General features: G+C 42.9%; 1 protein-coding gene across 7 annotated transcripts in view; it reads right to left on the bottom strand.

The window, feature by feature from the left end:
- Window positions 1-267: 267 nt before the first annotated feature.
- SIPA1L1 (signal induced proliferation associated 1 like 1) overlaps window positions 268-22,934 on the bottom strand; it is a 375,846-nt gene continuing 353,179 nt past the window's right edge. For 5 of the 7 annotated variants that reach the window (XM_036842740.1, XM_036842743.1, XM_036842742.1 and 2 more), the window contains 5 exons: window positions 19,323-19,569; window positions 7,643-7,789; window positions 5,644-5,758; window positions 2,951-3,035; window positions 268-2,271 (listed from right to left, as the gene is read on the bottom strand). In XM_036842740.1, the coding sequence (XP_036698635.1) occupies window positions 2,128-2,271; window positions 2,951-3,035; window positions 5,644-5,758; window positions 7,643-7,789; window positions 19,323-19,569 (738 nt within the window). In that variant the 3' untranslated portion in view covers window positions 268-2,127. The remainder of the gene's footprint in view (window positions 2,272-2,950; window positions 3,036-5,643; window positions 5,759-7,642; window positions 7,790-19,322; window positions 19,570-22,934) is intronic. The other 2 variants (XM_036842745.1, XM_036842744.1) reach the window with 2 other exon arrangements.

Genomic DNA, 22,934 nt, shown 5'->3' with positions numbered 1-22,934 from the left:
TGACCACCTGGAGGGGTGGGATGGGAAGGGTGGGGGGCGCGGGGCACGGGAGGGAGGAGATATGGGGGTGTATGTGTGTGTATAGCTGATTCGCTTTGTTGTGTAGTGGAGGCTAACAGACCATTGTGGACCGGCTGTGCTCCAGTAAAGATGTTAAGAAAAGAAAAAAGAAAAGAAAAGAAAAGAAAAGAAAAATAAATAAATAAGAAAACCTCAAGCAATAATACCAAAGTGTTTTAAAAGAGTGTTTAAAATGAATTTTATTATTTGAATTTTACAAGTAGTCTTTAAAGGCTTCAAACAAGAACTCTGTTGCAAAACTCTAATAAATAGCTTGCCCCAAGTCCCCAGACAAAATGTAAAACAAAATAAAAACTAAACTCAGAAGGCTAAGCAAGACTTCAGAATGCTTGGATGTTAGCAGTATTTCTCATTTACAAAGAGATATCAGGCAATGTACAATCTCCTTCATACAAGTCAAAGAGAGAAAGAGACAGAGAATTGAGATCTTTACAGAGCACTCCGAAATCTTCCTATTTCCATGACAGAAATGTCACCAGAAAAAAAAAAAAAATCCCATGGAGAAATCACAATCGTGAACGAAACTGTAGCATAAAAGTCTAGTGATGGGGGTGCGGGGGAGAAGAGAGGAAAATCCATCCCGTTTCTTTCAGGGATGGAGAGAGGAATGGGCTGAGATTACTTGGGGCAGGGAACTTCCAAGCAGGTGCCACTGGATAGCTGAACGTTCCCTTAGACCAGAGTTACCACTGAAGGGGCACAGGTGGCAATTTAGTGACAATTGTGAAGGCAAGAAACAAGGCCACCAGGAGCTCCCCTGGGGCCTCTCAACACTAGTGACCCAGTTTCTCTGTTCTGTGCAGGACTGAGAGCCTTGGAACAACGGCCAGGGGCCCAAAGCAGCTGCATCACTAGACAGGAAAAATAGCACATCAATCATTTCTGCAGCAGAATCCTTTGGAAGGCCACACAAGGATGCAGAGAATGCTGGGCTGAAATTGTACACTGGGACATGCAGGTCTCAAAAGGCCATTCCATTATCACAGTCATTGCTCCTAACAAGTAAGTATTAAAGTTCACAATTTAACATTCACTTTTCCTAGTTACAAATACTGGTGAAGTCTTGCTTTGGAGAGAAGGATTTACTAATTTATTAATAAGTTCATTTTGAGCAAGCTAAAAATACAATTTTGCCACATTGTAATCTTTAAAAATCTCAAACAAAAACTCTACTTTTGACCAAAATGCATACAAATCGTATGATTTTTAGTTTGGAGGAATTCTGAAACCAATTACTGTTTGGAGCCAGGAGGCTATAGAAAGGCTGATCCCACTTTAGAGGGACTGACTGACTTAAGCCAAACAAAAAGGGCTCCAGCTCAGAGGAGCACACAGCACCTGGGACCATTTTCCCAGGGAAAGGAAGGAGGAAGTAGTGATGGCATAATGCAGGCTGGAAAAGGGGTGTGGCCCACAGCCTCCGTCTCTGCCTCTCTCTGGTTCACTGATTTGTTATTGTCAAGTAACCCCGATCCTGCTGAGCTCTGGAAGATAGATAGGGACAGACACCACTAGCTCATGCACAAGCCATTCGAGGGAGGCAGGCGTTTTCTCAAAGCACCTCCCTCCCCAGGCATTTCAGGAACGAAGGTAAGGAAATCCCCCTCCCCAAATAAACAGTTTTTAAAAACTTTATTGTCTTCCTAGGAATAATGACATTTGTCAGGATACTGAGGGAAAGCTTGGGTTACCTGAAATAGATAAGAAAGAGCTGATGGAAATAGAGGCAGATGGGCCAGTGGGGGGAACCCTGGTCCTAGGCCCAGTTTCTTTTTAAATACATAACAACAACAGATAAAGATATTGTGCAAAAAAATAAAGACATTCACATTTTAGCAGTTAAACTTTTATTTTACTTTTTAAAATTTTTATTTACCTTTTTCTTTTTCTTTTCTACAAAAGGCAGATAATGATTGTTGATCTGCAATTGTTGTGTTGTGCACTCCCCTCAAGGGGGCAGAGTTGGGAGCTGGGGGGCGGGAGCTCGGAGGATGCCTTCACCGGCGGCACCAAGGGGCGCGCGCCCCCGCGGCCCCCCCTCCCGGCCTAGCTCATGTCGATGGTGTTGAAGACCCACTCCGTGAACTTCTTCAGCTTGTCGGACGCATTCTGGGACTCCTCCTGCAGCCTCAGGTTGTCCTCTCGCAAGTGCTGAACCTCCGCCTGAAGGTGAGCTTTGTCTTCTTTTTCCTGGGAGGGCGAGCAGGGCAGGCAAGAACTAAGAGGGTGGCCCCACCCTGCCCAGCCGCTAGGAGTGGCTGTGGATCTGTGTGCGCCCTTCACCCACTTCCCTCCTTCACTGCGCTGAACACTGTCTACGTGGCCTGGTGCTGGGCCTTAAGATGCTCTCACCCAGGGAACGGGACTTCCAGAGGCATCCGCTGCAGGTTGATTTTGGAATGTAAATATGTGACTGCATAGTTTAATGTCTTTCTTTGTTAAGTTGTAAGGAATAAGGGCTGTCTTACATTTTAGACGATTGCTCTGGGGGCTCCTGTCTTAATATAAAGCCACTCAAGAAACAAACAAACAGCATCTAATTCTTTTGGTGCAAGAGCCTGAATAGCAATGAGGACACGTGGGTCTGGGCTATGGACCAGGAGTGGGGAGGCCGGGAGAGGGCTGGCTGAGGTCTAAAGGCGTTCACAAAAAAGGGAACGCTTTTTCTGTGCATGTGACAATGAAAGCTTTCTTGCACTATGTGTGTCAGTGGGAACCAAGCTCTAAGCAGCTCCCTAAACATGTGTTCGGAGAAAGTAGGGAAAACGCCCACATCTTATTCCACTAACAAACACTGCTGACAAAGGGCTCTCACAGTTCAAGGGCAGCTTGCGTGGACTGGGTAACCTGCTTTGAGAATATGGTTTACCTTCTTCAGATCTTCTCGAAGCACCTTCAGCATACCTTCCAGCTGGTCCACTTTAGAAGCCAGAGTGGGAGAGGAATTTTTACTGCTGGGAACAAGAAACAAAAGACCTTGCTGGCAGGAGCCTCCATGGCTGGCTTTGTTTGTTTGGCAATTTTTTTTTTTTTTTTTTTAAAGAGGCGCCTGAATTTTCAAAATGGTTTTCAATGTCAAATTACTCAGTATGGTGACACAACCGTGCATTTTCATTTTAAAAAAGAAAATGGCAGTCTTAACAAAAGGTAATACAAGTGTGAACTACAGCCAATCAATGGCTTCCTTTGTTAAAGATGCTGCATCTTTGTGACAAAAGAATATAGGACAGTAAGTGAAAATGGTCTCTTTGGCAGCACAAGAAGAACCTTCTGGCAGACACGACTGTCAAACAGTGAAATGAGTATCTCTTTAGAGGCTTTAAGAAGAGGAGAGTTACTCCTCTCTGTGTGCATGTTGGCTGGGGGAGGGCTGGGGCAGGCTCTACCTTGGGGCAACCCACTCACCCAGTGGCGACTGAGTCATTGGGCCCACGTCTTAACTTACACTAGTTTAAATATCTTCAAATATTAAAAAAATAAGGCTCCATCTTTCAGAAGCTTGTCAGTCCAACCTTAATGTCTTAAGCTCTTCGCTATTATCATCAGCAAACTCTAAGGCCCACAATTTTCTTATTTTCTCCCATTTCATTTAAGAAGTGCTAAAAATGCCATGCCAGTGGAGCACCAAAAGGAAGGGGAGTTAGTTAAAGGACGAGAAGGCCGTGTAACCAGCTGGACAGATGACACAGCTCGGCAGGGGCTGAAGACCTGTCAACTCTCCTTCCCCGACTCTCCTCTACTTGAATTCAAGCTCCAAAAAGTTTCCAGGCGAGTTCTAGCCAGAAGCACAACCTCAGCCTCACACAACCAAGAATCTGAAGGCTTCCACGGAGCCAACTGGCAGCTGCCTCTTTCCAGAGGTCAAGGGGAAGAGGTGGCGACTCTGAACTCTTGGCATCATGAAATAAAAGGTATTCTTTACTTTAAAAATCGAAGTTCAAGTTGGAATTCCTGACCTACAATAAGCTGTGTCTGTCAACGTCTTCTGCTAATTCTAGGTCTACCGCAAGCCCACAGTGGCGTGGAGTGTCACAAGGCTGTAAATAAAACGGCATGATCATGACCTCCTCCCTTCTAAGCAAGACAGGACGACCCGTTAAACGCTGACAGTGAATGGATTTTAAAAGGGAAGCGGTCAGCTGCAATCCACAGCACCTCACAAGCGGGTCAGGTTTGCATGGGTTGAAGGCCAAAGGTGTGACAGAATAAGAGGGGTGTTGGACGGGAAGCACTGAGGCTGGGGTGGGGGCAGGGCTGTCCTTCACAAGCCGTCGAGTCCTCACTCCCCGCTCCTGGCAGGGCTGACGCAGCCACTGCAGACTGTCAGTAACTCTCAGTGGCGTATCTTGATTTCTGAAGGTCTGCAAAATGAATTCTGTGACTGTGAGTGCACTGATAGTCTTTAAGAACATATTTAACTCCATTTGCATTTGCTCATCCACACCGAACAAAGACCCAATCATCCTCCTCATCTTAAGCTTCTACAGGTTCTACAAAGATTTGGGAACCGCTTAATAATCCCTTCTCAGGAGAACAGTCTTTGCTCACTCAGACTTCTCTTCATCCTAAGAAGGGACATTTGGGGCTCTCCCCTCGACTGCAATTTTTAAAAAAGTGCTCAACAGCCAAAGTATCTGCCTCTTTCCTTCCCCAACTGTCCCAACAATAGGATAAATGCAGCGTCTGTTACACTCACGACAAACGAGCCATTGCCCTTATACTTCCTCTTGAAGAGGGTTTCCTTACAGACTTGCTTCAGAAGTCTTCAAGCACAAGTCGCCGGTATGTCTCTGCAAACCTATGCCAACCTCACTCTTCCCGTTACTGGCTGTCTCTGACCAAGTTTTCTAGATACCTGGATTCTTATCCATCATCAAAAGGTTTTAAGAGATTTCAAATTGATGAAATTATTCTCCGTTAAGGAGGGCTTACTATGTGTCCACGGCTGACCGTTGGGATGCTTTAACACATAGGAACATCACACATTTATCCAACAACCTCACCATTTGAAACTGAGGGGGAAATGGAAAAGTCAGCGAGTCCATACCCTTAACTCAGCTACTGCTTTTTTTTTTAACTTCTTTTTTTACATAAATCTTTCTTACCTATCCTGGTGACCCAGTTCTAATGTAGGTCTGAAGCAGAACGTTGGGAGCTGCTAAGATGCAGGCACATTTACAAGCATGACCAACTGACAGCTTCAAAACTGACAGACTCAAAAACCAGACTCAAGGACTAAACGCATAGGAGTCCGAGGATATTCAGCGCAAATGATTTCTCTTACCTTACCTAATAAACCCTGAGGACACAAATGTACTACGGCATTAAATAATAATGAATATTCATAATGATGACTTTTAAGCCATCAAGAACAGTTTCATGGTGTTTAGAGTATTTGGTTACAAAGCATTCGAACAAGAAGTGAAGCGTCTGGCGCCGCAGTGATGAGCTTCACTCAGCTGATCCACGTGGCCTCCATCGCCTCTTCCCCACACCTGCTGTCTGTCACTAGCGGAGGTGATGTGTGGTGTGGAGTGGTACCCTCGCCACTGGATGACTAACCTGCTGTAAGACTTCATCTGGGCCAGAGCCTGGTCTTCAAGCTGGTCATTGTTGGATGCAGCACTCAGGGGGCGATGGTTTTCATCACTAGCAGCAAAGAACGAGGCTCTCTGGACTGAAACGGAGAGGAGAAACCATTCAGTATTTTGGAACTGGATCCTGGGCCCTCTCTATGGGGGCCCTCCATTTCTAAAAGAAATGGCCTACACGCACGGTCAGATCTAATCAAGGGGCAGGAATGCATCGGAAACCTTATCTCCCAACCCTTGTAGGAAAAATTTTTTACTGTTTTAGCTGGAAGAGGATAGTAACATTGTAATTTCTCTTTTAAAAACAGCTGTTGTGACTCAACTTCTATTCCAGCTTTTCCCTTCTTGCTCATAAAAGTACCATTCTATTGTTTCCCCGGAAACAGGCCTCGTGCCAAATTTCCAGACCGATGCTTTCCACTCAGTGACAACATGAAACGCATTAAAGAGCTAGTACTAAGCTTCTTGAGGCTTCCTGAAGTATGTTTTCCCTAAGACTCCTGGCCACCTTGGTGGGCTTTAGCCTAGGCATGCACCACCTCTGTTTCAAAATACACAAACTTCAGGCTTGAGCCAAGAAACAAAATCAAATTAAAAAAAAAAAATCTCCTCCCACTGAAAAACCAAAACTTCTTTGCAGCAACATGGATGGACCTAGAGATTGTCATACTGAGTGAAGTAAGTCAGAGAAAGACAAATATCATGTGATATCACTTATATGTGGAATCTAAAAAAAGGGTACTAATAAACTTATCTACAAACCAGAAGTAGAGTTACAGATGTAGAAAACAAACTTATGGTTACCAGGGGGTAAGGGGGGGAGGGATAAATTGGGAGATTGGGATTGACATGTACACACTACTATACATAAAACAGATAACTAACAAGGACCTACTGTATAGCACAGGGAACTCAATACTCTGTAATGGCCTATATGGGAAAAGAATCAAAAAAAGAATGGGTATATGTACATGTAGAACTGATTCATTTTGCTGTACACCTGAAACTAACACAACATTGTAAATCAACTATACTCCAATAAAAATTAAAACAAAAAACAAAACTGTGATTTTATATGAAGGAGAGTGACCAACACACTGAAATTTACAATCAAGTTAGTCCTGGGGAATTGCCATCAGCTAAAACGGGGATTCACTGTTCACTGCTCTGTGGTTGTCTGACTTCTGAATTCCATGGCCTTGGCAATTGGCTCCCCCAAACTGGAGCCCGACTGAAGAGCAACTTTCAATCCTTCCAAGTAAGGGCAATAAAACAAAAACTCAAAACCAATCACCTGCTAGCACCATCATTTTACAAAGACCATTTTAGCATCAAAAAATCTGGAAGGGCAACCTTAGAGTCAGTCTATCAAAAAAAGACCTATGACAGCCTCATGTCAACACACACAGCAATACTTTTAGTTTTTTTCTATTTCAGCAGAGCAGGTCAGCACTAGTCTAAGGGCCTGCATTTAAGGACCACTGGCTTAACGCAAGCACACAGCCAGTGGGTTGACGTAGGAACGAAGCAGGCAGAAAGCACACCTGCTACCACACACCCGAGAGATGAGTGAGAAGAGCAGAGGGAGGAGCCTGGGGCCGGGCCAAGCAGGACGAGCATCCTAACAGATCCAACTGCGCGTTGAGCAATGACGTCTTTACGACGTCATAAAAAAACTCTCCCGGACATGTGCTGTTTTCAGTCAAGTGACAGCTGGGATTCCCCTGCACTCTGCCCTTCTCAGATACAGGGAGGCGAGGCATCCGTGTGAATGAATTCCTATGTAGAGGAAACACTGGGTTCCACCTGATTAAATCTGACAGTGGGGGGCCCCTACCAAGTGCTCAAGAACTGTTAGCTCAACTGGTTTCCGGCTGCGCTGGTAAAATGTGTGTGTTGTCAGTGTGTCCAGAGCTCTCACGCTGCCCACGGCCTCAGTGTGGCCCAGCCTGGGTCATCAGCAGACTCACCCTCATACGCCTTGGCAGCGTCCACCAGGTTGGACCAATCCAAATCCGCAGCGGCGTCGGGCAGGGGCATCAGGCCGGGGTCGGGCATGGGCGGCCTTTGGGTGTCCTGGATGTCATTGAGGGAGCTGTCCGAGGCCGAGAACTCTCCTGCAGGAAGGGACAAGGGATAAGATGCTTCTCATGCCCACAGGAGAACCCCTCAAAGTTTTACCCATTTTCTGTTACAATATATTGGTAAGTCATTTGTTACCTGGAATCAGTTTCTAGTCTAACAGGCCATTAGTGGTCATTCTAAAGCTGAGTGGAACTAGGGATTGACTTCCTCCAACCTTAATTAATTCACTTTTGTATAACCTCCCACTGTCCCATTTCTAGTGGGGTGAGTCTTGGAAAAGTCAGTCCTGCACCGAGGCAATGTGTCTGCTTTGGCAGAAGCTGCTTGTCTATGGTGGGACCCAGGGCAGCTCCTCATGTTTCCTCGCAGAGTCGAGAGATTCAGGCTGGGGTGAAGGGACCTACTTCAAGAGAGGTGGGTTTTGCAGCCAGGCCAGGGAGGCTTGGTGATGCTTGTGTGAGGGGATAGGAAAGCTTATTTTTATCTGCACTGGAACCTGGGATCTGACTGCCCTCCATGTGGACTCCCTGAATCCCTGGGACTGGTGACGGACATCCCTGGCCCACGTCTGTCCTGTATCCCAGGAGCGGCCCACTGGTTTCTGCAGTTGGATGTATCCAGGGTGGTGTGAGAACCAAATCAGAGCACGTGAGAGTGAGTGCTGGGTCACCCAGCAGAGTTAACATAGGTTAACTGGTGTTGGCATCCTTCTCCTTCCCAAGGACACGCTAAGCAACTCTTGGCATCAGTTTTCTTTCTTTTTTTTTAATGCACATTTTATAATCTTAAGTTCTTATTTGAGAATGTAAAAATACAAGGTACGATAGACTTCAGCAGTCTTAGTTGAGTGCCAAGAATAATACAGAAAAGGAAGATAGTTGATAAATGAGTTTACAGGGTTATAATCTTAAGACAGTAAAAATGTAGAAAGACAAAAAAAAAATGGTCCACATCAAAAAAACTTAAAAAAAAAATCAATTATGTAAACTTACGACTAAATAAATCATATTTTTAAAAGATGGTACTCGGGCTTCCCTGGTGGCGCAGTGGTTGGGAATCTGCCTGCCAATGCAGGGGACACGGGTTCACGCCCTGGTTTGGGAGGATCCCACATGCCACGGAGCGACTAGGCCCGTGAGCCACAGTTACTGAGCCTGCGCGTCTGGAGCCTGTGCTCCGCAACAAGAGAGGCCGTGATAGTGAGAGGCCCGCGCACCGCGATGAAGAGTGGCCCCCGCTCGCCTCAGCTAGAGAAAGCCCTCGCACAGAAACGAAGACTCAACACAACCAAAAATAAAAAAATAAAAATAAATAAATAAATAAAAACTATTCCCTTTAAAAAAAAAAAGATGGTACTCAAGACTCATCACTGGTTGATTACTTTTTTTTGCTATTTTTTATGTTGTGGAGGTATCTATATGGTGGAAACTCTATAAAGTAGTGTATTTGTATACATCTCTTCCCAGTTTGCTTTCAGTGACATCACTTTGGTAACCTGAAATCAGCCGTAGTAGGAGTATATCTACACCACAATAACCGGCAAGTGCTGCAAGTCAGGGCCTTTGCCTCCTTTCAGGAGCCGATTGTTAAACGTTTACCAGCACAGCAAGAATCATACTTCCAATGAGGACAAAAAGACACTGAGAGAGACTCAGCTGGGAAGTGATGTAATAAACTTTGTTCATTGGGAAGATCATTTTGGTATTTTTTTTTTTTAATTCAAACAGAAAGTCACAAAAATAATCATCCTCATCAGTTCACTCAGTCCCACGTAATTAATTTTTTTTTTCATCTTAATCTTTTGTTAGCACTTTTATGAATTCATCAGTTTTCCATTAGAGTTCTGAAAATGCTTATTCATTCAGTTCAGCAGTATAGTCAGCTACCAGAAACCTGTACAGTTTTCGATTTACAGCAGCCCAACATCCCAAGCCCCTTCTAAGGTGACAATTTTTTAAAATACAAATATTAAACTACAGTAACAGCTAATCTCTGCTTATCCTGGGGACGGGAGGAGTGGGTGAAATGAGCCCCTCTGTGCCGTGGAGGTCGTGCTGCTACCGCTCAGGTTCATATAGGTGGAGGAGCGAGGGAAATGTAGCTCAGGAAACGAAGATGCTCTCAATGGGGCAGCAGCTGGGGCAGAAACGAGAGCAGAGCACGTGCCTCCGTGAGAAGGGTCACCCGCACGATGTGACTGTAACGCTAAAACTCATGCAAACACAAAGCTGAAAGTGAACTTCTCAGTTAAAATCTCTAAGCGACTCTGGAAATAACTGTGTACAATGAGTTAAAAAGTTTTGTCAATTATGATGGCCTATAAACCAGAGTATATTTAGCGCTTGCTTTCCCTTTCAAATTACATAAAGAACTGGTCTGAAGTGCAGCTACTAGTTATTAATGTGCTTAACATTAGCAAAGTTATGAGTAAATGGAAATCAACAAATGTTGCCTGATATTAAAGGCTCAGTTGTATTTAAACTTGCTCCCACCAAGGGTAAGTAGTTGGAATGATTTACAATGTTGTGTTAGCTTCTGATGTACAGCAAAGTGATTCAGTACATATATATATATATATATATATATATATATATATGCTTTTTTTTTTTTTCTTTTTCAGATTCTTTGGAACAGACAGTTTTGTGTGTCACACACAACCCTTCTGCCCTTTTATCTCTGGGGCCCAAATTTCCACTTGGAAAAAAAAGAAGTCGCCCATTCCCCAAACACATCTCAGTATCTCAGTGGTGGTCACACCACTGAGGCCAAGGCGTAGGGATCAGCCCACCAAGGACTGCTCAGTTTAGGGCGTGGAATCACTGTGGCTGCTGCCTGACTTTTAGGAAAGCAAGAAGAGGTGATGGGAAGGGGCTGGGAGAGGGTGGTCCGCTCCTTCCCTTCCTCCGTGCCAGGCCTTCAGCCCCAGGCTTCACAGGGAAGGTGTGAGGGGAGCAGATTTCCAGGCTGTTCTCTTAGTATGTGAGCTTCTAGAAGGCAGGGCCTACTGTGACATGACACATGCACACAGGCTTTCACAGAGGGTTTATTTTTATCCCTATAAAGGTTAAAAAAAATGGGGAAGTGAAAGAAACATTCAAGGTAGGCAGGAAGTTGTAAGAGGAATGGAGGGTAGGGAGGGTGGTCCCAATGCAGGGAGAGAAGGGGAGAAAAGAAGGCTACTCTTTAGGGCACAACTAGGAGGTGGTTTCTAGTGTCCAGATGGTAAGAAGTGGTCATTTCATGTGTCAACTTTGGTTCATAGACGGTGACCTTTCAGAGCAAAGAGAAATCAGGTTCAAGCCATAGTTGGACCTCTTATAAAGAGGGAGGAGGGGGAAGCTGATGTGATTCTTGAGTGATGTCTGCCACAGGGGAGAAGGGGAGAAGGGAACTGTGTGGGAAGCAGGATGGAGATGATGGAGGAACAGTCATGGGAGTGGGTTGAAAGCTCAGAAAAGATGCAGGGAGAAAGAAAACTAGGAAGGCAGGAGATTGAAAGAAAACACTGCTTCAAAGAAGCAGAAGGAAAAGAAATTGGGTATAAATGGACATAGAGAGAGATAAAGCTGCAGAACTCCCTGAAGGAAAAAGGATAGAAGGGAGGTGGGGTTACAGCCATATGTATAATAAGGAGGCACACAGGTTCCATAATAGGTATCTGCTGTGCTGGGCAATAGTGGGAGGGTAGGTGCAGAACCCTGGAATGGAGTTGGACAGAGGAGAAAGAAAAAAAGCAATTTTTTTTGGTCCCCGAAGATGGCCCTTAATAAAACTGGGATCAAGTAAGGTGATGGAGGAACAAGGCATTTATGAATCAAAGGGAAGAATACGGAGGTGCCTGTCATCAATAAGCCTTTTCCTAAATAATACTCACTCACTCAATGAATGAATGAGTCAACAAGTGAGTGGCCGACACCACAGCTAATATTCTCACAGCTGGGAAAGACAGAACAATGGTGTGGCTCAGGGAAGCCAGTGGATAAAATTCTCTAAGAAATAACTAATCTGGTGTTAGCCAAATTTGCCCAATCCTAACAGCAGCTGGGATGTTTGGTAAAAATACAATACAAACCACACTTTTGTATTCAAATTCAGCAGGTCTTGGGTGAGGTCTGGAAATCTCTATTTTTAACAAGCATCCCAAAGGAGAGCTTTTTACCACATCAGGTGCCCCAGTTCTGTGGCTGCTACACAGTGTCTGTCCCTTGATCGTCTGGCTCTGGAGCCCAAGAGGAGCTCATGTTTCTGGGTCCCACGGGACTCTAACACCTGAAGAGGCAGTTCTTGGCAGGCTACCACCCCCCCAGGGCACTGCCAGGCAGCAGACTGAAACACACCCCCAGTCTTTCTGTGAAAGAGTCCTATTTGCTTGTCCTGGAGCTTTGGCCACAGGCATAGCCTTCTGTTTTGGCACATTTAGAGGCCTACAGGTGCTCTCAGGGAACAGAGGCCAGTGGGCACAATCTTTGTGCTCTCCATCTGCCTCACTCCAGCTCATAGGCATCTCCAGAAAGGCGCTTATACATACATCTGGTGCCCCAGTACTTAAGACTGCCACCCGGCAGACACCTCCAGGTCACTGGTGGTGGTGGTGGTGGTGGTGGTGGGGTGGTGCGTATACTTGTGGTCCCATAGGACTGTACATACATGCATACTTTAAAAGCTGCTGCCTGAGATTCCGGTTTCCAATCTAAGTGATGACTGAGATCTAAGTGATGACTGAATCTAAGTGATGACTGAGATCCATCCCTTGGAGACACTGACAGGTCTTGTCACACCCTCAGCTACTGGAGGCTCTTAAAAATAAACTAGGCTGCTTGGACAATGACAAAAGTTTGAGAGACAACCAAGAGCTAGGGCAGGGTAGGAAGATATGGTTCACCTTCTACATGAGACCACTCCATCAGAGCTGGGAGAGGTGGCTGTTTTACCTAATACGTAGAAACAAACATAGCGTCAAGGAAGATGAAGAAACAAAGGAAAACGTTCCAAATGAAAAACACAAGAAAAATCTCAGCAAAAAGTCTCAATGAAATGAAGATAAGTAACTTACCAGATAAAGAGTTAAAAATGATGGCCAAGATGTTCACGAAGCTTGAGAGAAGAAAGGATGAACACAGTGAGAACTTCAACAAAGACACAGAACGTAAAAGAGAGTACCAAACAGAAGTCACAGAGCTGAAGAATACAGTAACTGAACTGAAAAATACACTAGAGGGGCTCAACAACAGACTAGATGAAGCAGAAGAAAGGATCGGTGAAGTCTAACATAGGGTAGAGGAATTCAGTCAATCAGAGAGGCAAAAAGAAAAAAGAATGAAAAACAGTGACGAGAGCTTAAGGGACATATGGGGCAACATCAAGCGGACCAACATTCACATTATAGGGGCCCCAGGAGAAATAGTGGCTGAAAACTTCCCTAACCTGGGGAAGGAAACAGACATCTAGATCCATGAAGTCCAGAGAGTTCCAAAAAAGATGAACCTGAAGAAAACCACACCAAAACACATAATTCAAACACATAATTCAAATGTCAACAGTTAAAGAGAAGGAGAGGGACTTCCCTGGTGGTGCAGTGGTTAAGAATCCGCCTGCCAATGCAGGGGACACGGGTTCGAGCCCTGGTCTGGGAAGATCCCACGTGCCGCGGAGCAACTAAGCCCGTGCACCACAGCTACTGAGCCTGTGCTCTAGAGCCTGCAAGCCACAACTACTGAGCCCGTGAGCCACAACCACTGAAGCCCGTGCGCCTAGAAGCCGTGCTCTGCAGCAAGAGAAGCCACCGCAATGAGAAGCCCGTGCACTGCAACTAGAGAAAGCCCGCGCAGCAACAAAAACCCAACCTAACCAAAAATAAATAAATTAATTTAAAAAAAAAAAAGAAGAGAGAAGGAGAGAATCTTAAAAGCAGGAAGAAAAGAACAACTTGTTACATAGAAGGGAACACCCCGTTAGACTATCAGCACATTTTTTAGGAGGAACTTTGCAAGCCAGAGGGGAGCGGCATGATATATTCAAATTGCTGAAAGGAAAAAACTGCCAACAAAGAATACTCTACCTGGCAAAGCTGTCAATTCAGAATTGAAGGAGAAATAAGAGTTTTTCAGATAAGCAAAAGCAAGGAAGTTCATTACTACACTGGTCTTACAAGAATTGTTAAAGGGACTTCTTTAAGCAGAGAGAAAGACTGCTAATTAGTAATAAGAAAACATATTAAAGTATGTATCTCACTGGAAAAGGTAAATATATAGTAAAGGGGTGAACTGACCACTTGTAAAGCTAGTATGAAGGTTAAAAGACAAAAGTAGTAAAAATAACTATAACTATAATAAGGGATACGCAAGATAAAAAGATGTAAATTTTACATAAAAACATGAAATGGGGTGGGGAGTAAAAGTTAGAGCTTTAGAATGTGTTCAAATTTAAGTTGTTCTCAACTTAAAACAGACTGTTATAAGTTGTTTTAAGTAAGCCTCATGGTAACCACAAAGCAAAACTCTATAGTATATACACAAAAGAGAAAGAGAAAGAAACCAAAGCATGCCACTAAAGAAAGTCATCAAACCACAAGGGAAGACAGTAAAGAAGAAGAAAGGATCAGAGGAAGTACAGGCAGCCAGAAAACAACAAAAATGGTAAAAGTACATAGTTATTGATAATTACTTTAAATGTAAATGAACTAAATTCTTCACTTAAAAGACATAGAGTGATTGGATAAAATATATATATCTAATTGCTGCTTCAAGAGATTCACTTCACATGTAAGGACACACACAAAGGGATGGAAAAAGATATTCCACACAAAAGGAAACCAGAAGAAAGCTGGGGTAGCTATACTTACATCAGATGAAATAGACTTTAAGACAAAGACTGTAGTAAGAGACAAAGATCATGACATAATCCTAAAGCGGTCATTCAACAACAGAATATAACATTTGTAAATATTTGTGCACATAACCTAGGAGCACCTAATTATATAAAGCAAATATTAATAGACCTCAAGGGAGAAGAGACAGGAATACAACAACAATAGGGGACTTTAATACACCACTTTCAACAAATGATAGACCACCCAGACAAAAAAACAATAAAGAAACATTGGCCTTAAATGACATGTTAGACTGATGGTCTTAACGGAAATACAGAACATTCCATTCAAAAGCAACAGAATGCACATTCTTCTCAGGTGCATATGGAATATTCTCCAAGATAGACCATATGTTAGGCCACAGCAAGTCTTACTAAATTTAAAAAGATTAAAACCATATCAAACATCTCTTCTGACCACAGTGGTATGTACCAGAAATTGATTACAGGAGAAAACTGGAAAATTCACAAATAGGTAGAGATTAAACAAACAACATGCTACTGAACAACCGATGGATCTAAGAAGAAAGCAAGAGAAACTTAAAAAATACTTTGAGACAACTGAAAATGGAAATACAACATACCAAATTATGGGATGCAGCAAAAGCAATTCTAAGAGGGAAGTTCATAGCAATAAATGCCTACATCAAGAAATGAGAATGATCTCAAGAAACTAGGAAAAGAAGAAGAATTGAAGCCCACAGTTAGTAGAAGGAAGGAAATAACAAAGATCAGAGCAAAATAAATGAAAGACTAAAAAGAGAACAGAAAAGATCAATGAAACTAAGAGCTGGTTCTTTGAAAAAAAATAAACGAAATTGATAAACCTTTAGCTACACTCAGGAAAAAAAGAGAGGACTCAAAATCAGAAATCAAAGAGGAGATGTTACATCTGATACCACAGAAATACAAGGGATCGTAAGATACTACTATAAACAGTCATATGCCAACAAACTGGACAACTTCAAAGAAATGGAACACACAACCTACCAAGACTGAATCATGAAGAAATAGAAGATCTGAACAGACAAATTACTAGTAAGGAGATGGAATCAGTAATCATAAATCTCCCAACAACGAAAGTCAGGACTCAGACAGCTTTACTGATGAATTCTACCAAACATTCAAAGGAGATTTAATACCATTCCTTCTTAAACTCTTCCAAAAAAATAGAAGAGAAGGGAACACTTCCAAACACATTTTACGAGGCCAGCATTACCCTGATGTGGAAATCAGACAAGGATGCCACAAGAAAAGAAAATTATAGGCCAATATCCCTAAAAACACGGATGCAAAACTCCTCAACAAAATATTAGCAAACCTAAATCAACAATATGTTAAGAGGATCATATACCATGTTCAAGTGGGTTTTATTCCACAGATGTAAGGATGGTTCATCAATGTGATAAACCACATTAACAAAATGAAATATAAAAATCATATGATCATCTCAATAGATGCAGAAAAAGCATTTTACATTTTCAACATCCAATTATGATAAAAACTCTGAACAAAGTGGGTATAGAGGGAACATACCTCATCATAATAAAAACCATATATCACAAGCCCACAGCTGATGCCATACTCAACTTTGAAAAGCTGAAAGCTCTAAGGTCAGGAACAAGACAGGATGCCCACTCTCACCACTTTTATTCAACATAGTATTGGAAGTCCTACCCAGAGCAGTTAGGCAAGAAAAATAAATAAAAGGCATCCAAATCAGAAAGGGAGTAAAACTGTCACTATTTGCAGATAACATGTCATATGTAGAAAACCTTAAAGACTCCACCAAAAAATTATTAGAACTAATCAAAGAATTCAGGAAAGTTGTAATACACACAATCAAAACAAAAAAACCTGTTGTTTCTATTCACTAACAACAAGCTATCAAAAGGATATATTAAGAAAATCCCATATACAAAAAAGAATAAAACACCTAGGAATAAATTTAACCAAGGAGGTAAAAGACCTGTACACTGAAAAATACAAGACATTAATGAAAAAACTGATGAAGACACAAATAAATGAAAAGACATTCAATGCTCACGGATTAGAAGAATACTGTTAAAATGTCCATACCACCGAAGCAATCAACATATTCAAAGCAATCCCTATCAAAATTCCCATGGCATATTTTACAGAAATAGAATAAACAATCCTAAAATTTGTATGGAACCACAAGAGACCCTGAATAGCCAAATCAGTGTTGAGAAGAACCAAAAAACTGGAGGCATCATGCTCCTGATTTTAAATTTTATTACAGCGGTACAATAAAACAGTATGGTATTGGCATAAAAATAGACACATAGATCAATGGAACAGAATAGAGACCCCAGAAATAAACCCACACATATATGATCAATAAATTTATGACAAAGGAGGCAAGAATATACAATGGGGAAAGGACAATCTTTTTAATAAACGGTGTTGGGAAAACTGGACAGCTACATGCAAAAGAATGAATGTGGACCACTATTTTACACCATATGCAAAAGTTAACTCATAATGGATTAAAGACTTGAATGTAAGACCTGAAACCATAAAAATCCTAGAAAAAAACATACATGGTAAGCTCCTTGACATCAGTCTCGGTGATGATTTTTTGGTTCTGACACCAAAAGCAACAAAAGGAAAAATAAACAAGTGGTACTACATCAAACTAGAAAGCTTCTGTGCAGCAAAGGAAACCATCAAAAAAATGAAAAGGCTACCTACCGAATGGGAGAAGATATTTGCAAATCACATATCTGATAAGGGGTTAATATCCAAAATATGAAAGGAACTCATACAACTCAATAGCAAAAAAGCAAACAATCCAAGTAAAAAAATGGGTAGAAGATTTGAATAGACGTGTTCCCAAAGAAGACATACAGATGGCCAACAGGTATATGAAAAGATGGTCAACATCACTCATCATCCAGGAAATGCAAATCGAAACCTATTGAGATGTCATCTCATAACTGTTGAATGGCTATTATCAAAAAGACAACAAATAACAATTGTTGGTGAGAATGTAGAGAAAAGGGAGCCCTTGTGCACTGTTCATGGGAATGTAAATTGGTGCAACCACTATGGAAAACAGTATGGAGGGTCCTCAAAAAATTAAAAATAGAATTACCATATGATCCACCAATTTTACTTCTGGGTATTTAACCAAGGAAATAGAAAACACTAACTCAAAAAGATATGTGCACCCCCATGTTCACTGCAGCATATTTACAATAGCCAAGACATGGAAGCCACCTTAGTGTCCACTGATGGATGAATGGATAAAAAAAATGTGGACACACACACAATGGAATATTATTCTGCCATAAAAAAAGAATGAAAATTTAGAGTCATAGATGTAGAAAACAAACTTATGATTACCAGGGGGGAAAAGAGAAGGAGGGGTAAATTGGGAGATTGGGATTGACATATACATACTACTATATATAAAATAGATAACTACTGGGCTTCCCTGGCGGCGCAGTGGTTGAGAATCTGCCTGCCAATGCAGGGGACACGGGTTCGAGCCCTGGTCTGGGAAGATCCCACATGCCGCGAAGCAACTGGGCCCGTGAGCCACAACTACTGAGCCTGCACGTCTGGAGCCTGTGCTCCACAACAAGAGAGGCCGCGACAGTGAGAGGCCCACGCACCGCGATGAAGAGTGGCCCCCACTTGCCACAACTGGAGAAAGCCCACGCACAGAAACGAAGACCCAGCACAGCCAAAAAAATAAAAATAAATAAATAAATAAATAAAATTAAAAATTAAAAAAAAAAATCTCCTATTCAATGTTTAAAAAAAAAAAATAGATAACTACTAAGAATCTACTGCATAGCACGGGGAACTCTATCCAATACTCTGTAATGACCTATATGGGAAAATAATCTAAAAAAGAGTGGATATATTTATATGTAGAACTGATTCACTTTGCTGTACAGCAGAAACTAACCCAACATTGTAAATCAACTATGCTCCAATACAAATTAATTAAAGAAAAGAATGAAATGTTGCCATTTGCAACAACACGGCTGGACCTTGAGGGCACTGTGCTAATTGAAAAATGTCAGAGAAAGACAAATACTGTACGATCTAACTCACTTATATGTGAAATCTAAAAAAAAAAAATTTTGGGCTCATAGATACAGAGAACAGACTGGTGGTTGCCAGAAGTAGGGTGGGGGTAGTGAAAGATGCTGGAGGGAGTCAAAAGTACAAATTTCCAGTTATAAAATAAATGAGTCATGGGGATATACAGCATGGTGACTATTGTTAATACTGTACTGCATATCTGAAAGCTGCTACAAAAGTATATCTTAAAAGTTCTCATCAGAAGGAAAAAAAAAAACTTTATGTATGGAGACGGATGTTAACTAGACTCGTTGTGATCGTTCTGCAATATATACAAATATCAAAACATTATGTTACACATCTGAAACTAATATAATGTTATATGTCAATTATACCTCAACTAAAAAAAAAATAAACCAAGCATCCTAGATGACTCTTGCGGTCTGGTGAGGCTCAATCCCTGTGGTCTGGGACTCTAGGTGAGAGGCTGAATGAGGGAGGGGTGATGAGCCCAGATAATCAGAGCAAGCAAGCAGGACTTCCTCTAATTCTCATTCTTGAGCAAACTGAGTGGCACGTGTCTGGGGACACTGGCCATCATAAGCAGGGCTGTTCAGCTGCAGCTGAAGACACACTTACCGTGCAACGACTTCATTCCCAAGGTGTAAGAAGGCCTCCGCAATGGAAGAGACTTGGGGAGAGAAGGGTACGTGCTACTGAAGAGGACATCGTTGGGCAGGGCTTGGTCCAGAAGCGAAGCCCTTGAGGTGAAAAAGTGCTCCCTCTGGCCGCTGTAAATACTCTCATCGGACAGCGTTCTGTGCAAGGCCCGCCTTGAGGTGGGAGTGGTGGGAAAGGGAGACTGAGGAGAGGAGAGCGCGTGGAACTGAAAAATAGCGTCAAGACAACAGAAAATCAATCTTCTGGGTCACACACCCAAGACCGGGGGCGGAGGATGGGTGGGTTAACAAAATCACTCTGGTAGACACAACCCTTCAAATCCTGGAGCCCAACAAGGAAGCCTCAAGATCCACCATCACTGTCTACGTCCTTAAGGGCTAAAATAGGAGTTCCGGGCACCGCATCCTCACAGCCCAGCATGCTGGCTGCAGCTGATCAGTGCTCAGTACAAAGTTCAGATGTGGGATTAAGCGGATTCATCACTATCGTGTCATGGTTAACAACAAGACTTTAGGATCAGACAAATATGGGTTTTATTTGAATCCCATGTCTTTGACCAAATCATGTTATTGCTCTGAGCCTAATTCCTCGTCTATGAAATGGGGCCACCTCTCAGGATTATTATGAGGATTCCATGAAACACTGGACTGAGCACAACAGTATGTTATCAGTGGTGTTACGAAATAATGTCATGGTCCCCAGCGAAACAGCCATGATGCCAAGAAGGTATCCTCAGAAGCCTGTCAAGCGATTGCATGTTTGCCAGGCAACAAGAGCCTCTGATCATCACAATATATTCACTCAAATAATAGGTGGCTTTTGAAAGCATTAACTACTAATATTATATTTAATGAGCTTGGGAGATAATTTATTTTTTTAGATGGATTTCTATTCGTGAAATAAAAATAGGGAAGTCATCTTTATAAGTGACAAGTATTTATACAGTTATGTATAAATGACAAAAGCTCCAGATAGCTGTATCTCTTGTTAATGTCTTTTGCCTTTGTGACCAGATTTGATTTTTATTTGAGATCTTCCTACAAATAGCAAGCTTCTGAGAATTCCATTCATGGAGGAAAAACAGACACGTTAACAATACTGAAATATCCAGCATCCTGCAAGCCAACAGAGTATGTGGTCCATTAACAGAGTTATCCTTATTCAGTTCCTCTTAGTTAATGGTTCACATTGGCAGGGAGAACAATGTGGAGAACAGGTGAGGATGTGAGTAGGAGGGCTGAGTTACTGCTGGCAGGAAGCCACTGTGAAACTTTCCATGACACTTTGAAGGGACAGAGAGATAACGATGTGGCAATGCCTCCATCTAGGAGGCTGAGAACAGAGCTGATGCTCAGACTCATTCATGGGTTCTCAGGTCTAACACGCTTCCGGTCCAACAAGCCAAGGGTTAATCAAGTCAAAGCTACCCACAGTGTGGTATGCACAGTTGCAGTGTAAATATGAAAAAATTATTAATCAAATGCATTGTAAATGAGCCCCAGGTGTGGCCAACTGTGTTCACTTTTTAAAATTCACAATGAGTTAAGCCCAAAGTACCGATGTGCTTACCTTGAAAACTAAGCTGCTGTGATAAATGCTTTGTGAGTCTTTAAGCGGGAGGGGACTTGGTATGGAAATGATTTCCCTTCTCACTTCACACAGAAGAGTGGGCATTAGAGAGGTTAAATGGCTTGCTAATTGTAAATTAACAAAAAAAAAAAAAAAAAAAAAAGGCAGATCATCTCCCTCCACCTGCAAGGTTCTAGAACTGTCACATAAGGCTCCTGCCTACTAGACCAGATTTCAGATCTCTCTATTCAAAAACTGTTCTCAATCATTTTTAACACATCTGGGTTTGGCAAAGGGATTTCCTTTTCCAGTGAATATCCCCAGCCTGATGGTTTTGCAGGAGAGAGATTTTCCACCCGTTCTAGTTTCAGCCTCTTTGGGAAATGTTAATATACTTCAACGTAGTAAACAGCTACCTTGAAGAGATCCTTTGAGCAGTGAGATTTATTCAAAGTTATAACATCCTGCACTAAAGGGAGGCAGGGGAGGAGATGGAAGGAAGCAATCTGCCTGGATGCTTTCTACCCGTTAAAAAAGAGCAGGACCTAGCCTGGGCCAAGCACGTTGGGATAGCTCCTGACCCCAGCCCTCTTCAACTCCAGTCTTAAAGGTATGTGCACCTATCCAGTCCCCTAGGGCACCCTCTGTCTTCCCTGCAGGTCATACCTGAGATTGCTGAGTGGTGCTGCCCTGTGCTGCCAGACCCTGGGAAAGAACCACAATACAGTGGGTGGTAGACTTGGAAGGGATTTTAGAGAGCATCAGGAAGGGGGATTTCAACTGTGTTCCAAGGAGCCCTAAGGGTTCCTCCCAGCATCACTGCCTGCGGAGAGGAGATGTTCAGGTGGGACCCAAGAGCCCAAGGCACCCCACCCCTCCCATCGGAGAAGTTCTGCTTTCTTAGTTCTACATATTGGGCTGCCACGTGTAACTGTATTAGGAAAAAAAGGGTTCCTGAACTTTAAAATCATTTGGGCACCATTGATCTAGTCTGGTCTTTTGTTTCAAGGCTGAGAAGCAAGGCCTAGAGAGGTGGCATCTTGCTTCAGGTCCGTCTCCTTCCCCTCCTCACTCTTTTCACCCCTCCCGGCTCTCAGTGGACCGGGTTACCCGCACTTGCAATAAGCAAGTATTGGCTCTTCCTAAACACTAGAGCCGCATGAAGCCTCTTCCTTTGGTCTGTATCTGAGAGTACTGGCTGGAGAGCAAGGCTCTCAGTTTGCACTACTTACTGTCTGTTCACTTGCCAGACGCATGCAGCCCTCAGGGAGAATACAGTGATCCCAGCTCTGCCTGCCAATGAGGTTTCTTAGAACGTTAATAGCTCTGCCCTTTTCCTTGAGATACGAGTTCCACAGCAGCTGCTCGGGGCCCTGCAGCCACCCACCTCTCAGCTCCAGCCTGCCCAGCAGAGCCCTGCCACGTCCTGCAGCACATATCTCACTCTGCTGGCAAACGAGCTGGGGAATAACCCCGTCATTTGATATTCATGATGGCTCACTGGTAGCACTTGCTATCTGAGAAAGCCAATGTGGCGTGAGTGGGTTCCAAGTATCACAGCCCAAAACAGGCTACTCCTTGTACCCTGAAGCCTGATGCAGTGGCTCGGAGCCTTGAGCCAGGCATGGCCGGGAAGACCTCTCAAGGGCATGTCAGCCTTACTGACACAGCAGAGGCACGGCCATTCAGATGATGAGTCTCACAAGACACGCAGAGCTACTTAGCTGAACTCATCTGAAACCAAACCAAAAAGGATGAAACGAGAGAGAAAACAGAGCATATTTCCAGCTCCTGCTTCCAGCCTTTTCACCATAATAGTTTAGCCAGCAGAAGCATTTTCTTTGCAGAGGGTCTCACGGTAATATAGTCACAACATAAAGAATGTGCATTCCTATTTCAAATAGGAATGTTAAAGTAATTCACTTTGGAAATAAAAGCCAAGGACTGAATAAGGGCAAGACAGACATTTGCTTTCAATTATTTCCACTGCATGAGTAAATC

The sequence above is a fragment of the Balaenoptera musculus genome, chromosome 2 (assembly GCF_009873245.2).
Source record: "Balaenoptera musculus isolate JJ_BM4_2016_0621 chromosome 2, mBalMus1.pri.v3, whole genome shotgun sequence".
Taxonomy (NCBI): domain Eukaryota; kingdom Metazoa; phylum Chordata; class Mammalia; order Artiodactyla; family Balaenopteridae; genus Balaenoptera; species Balaenoptera musculus.
This window is presented reverse-complemented; position numbering and strand designations above follow the sequence as displayed.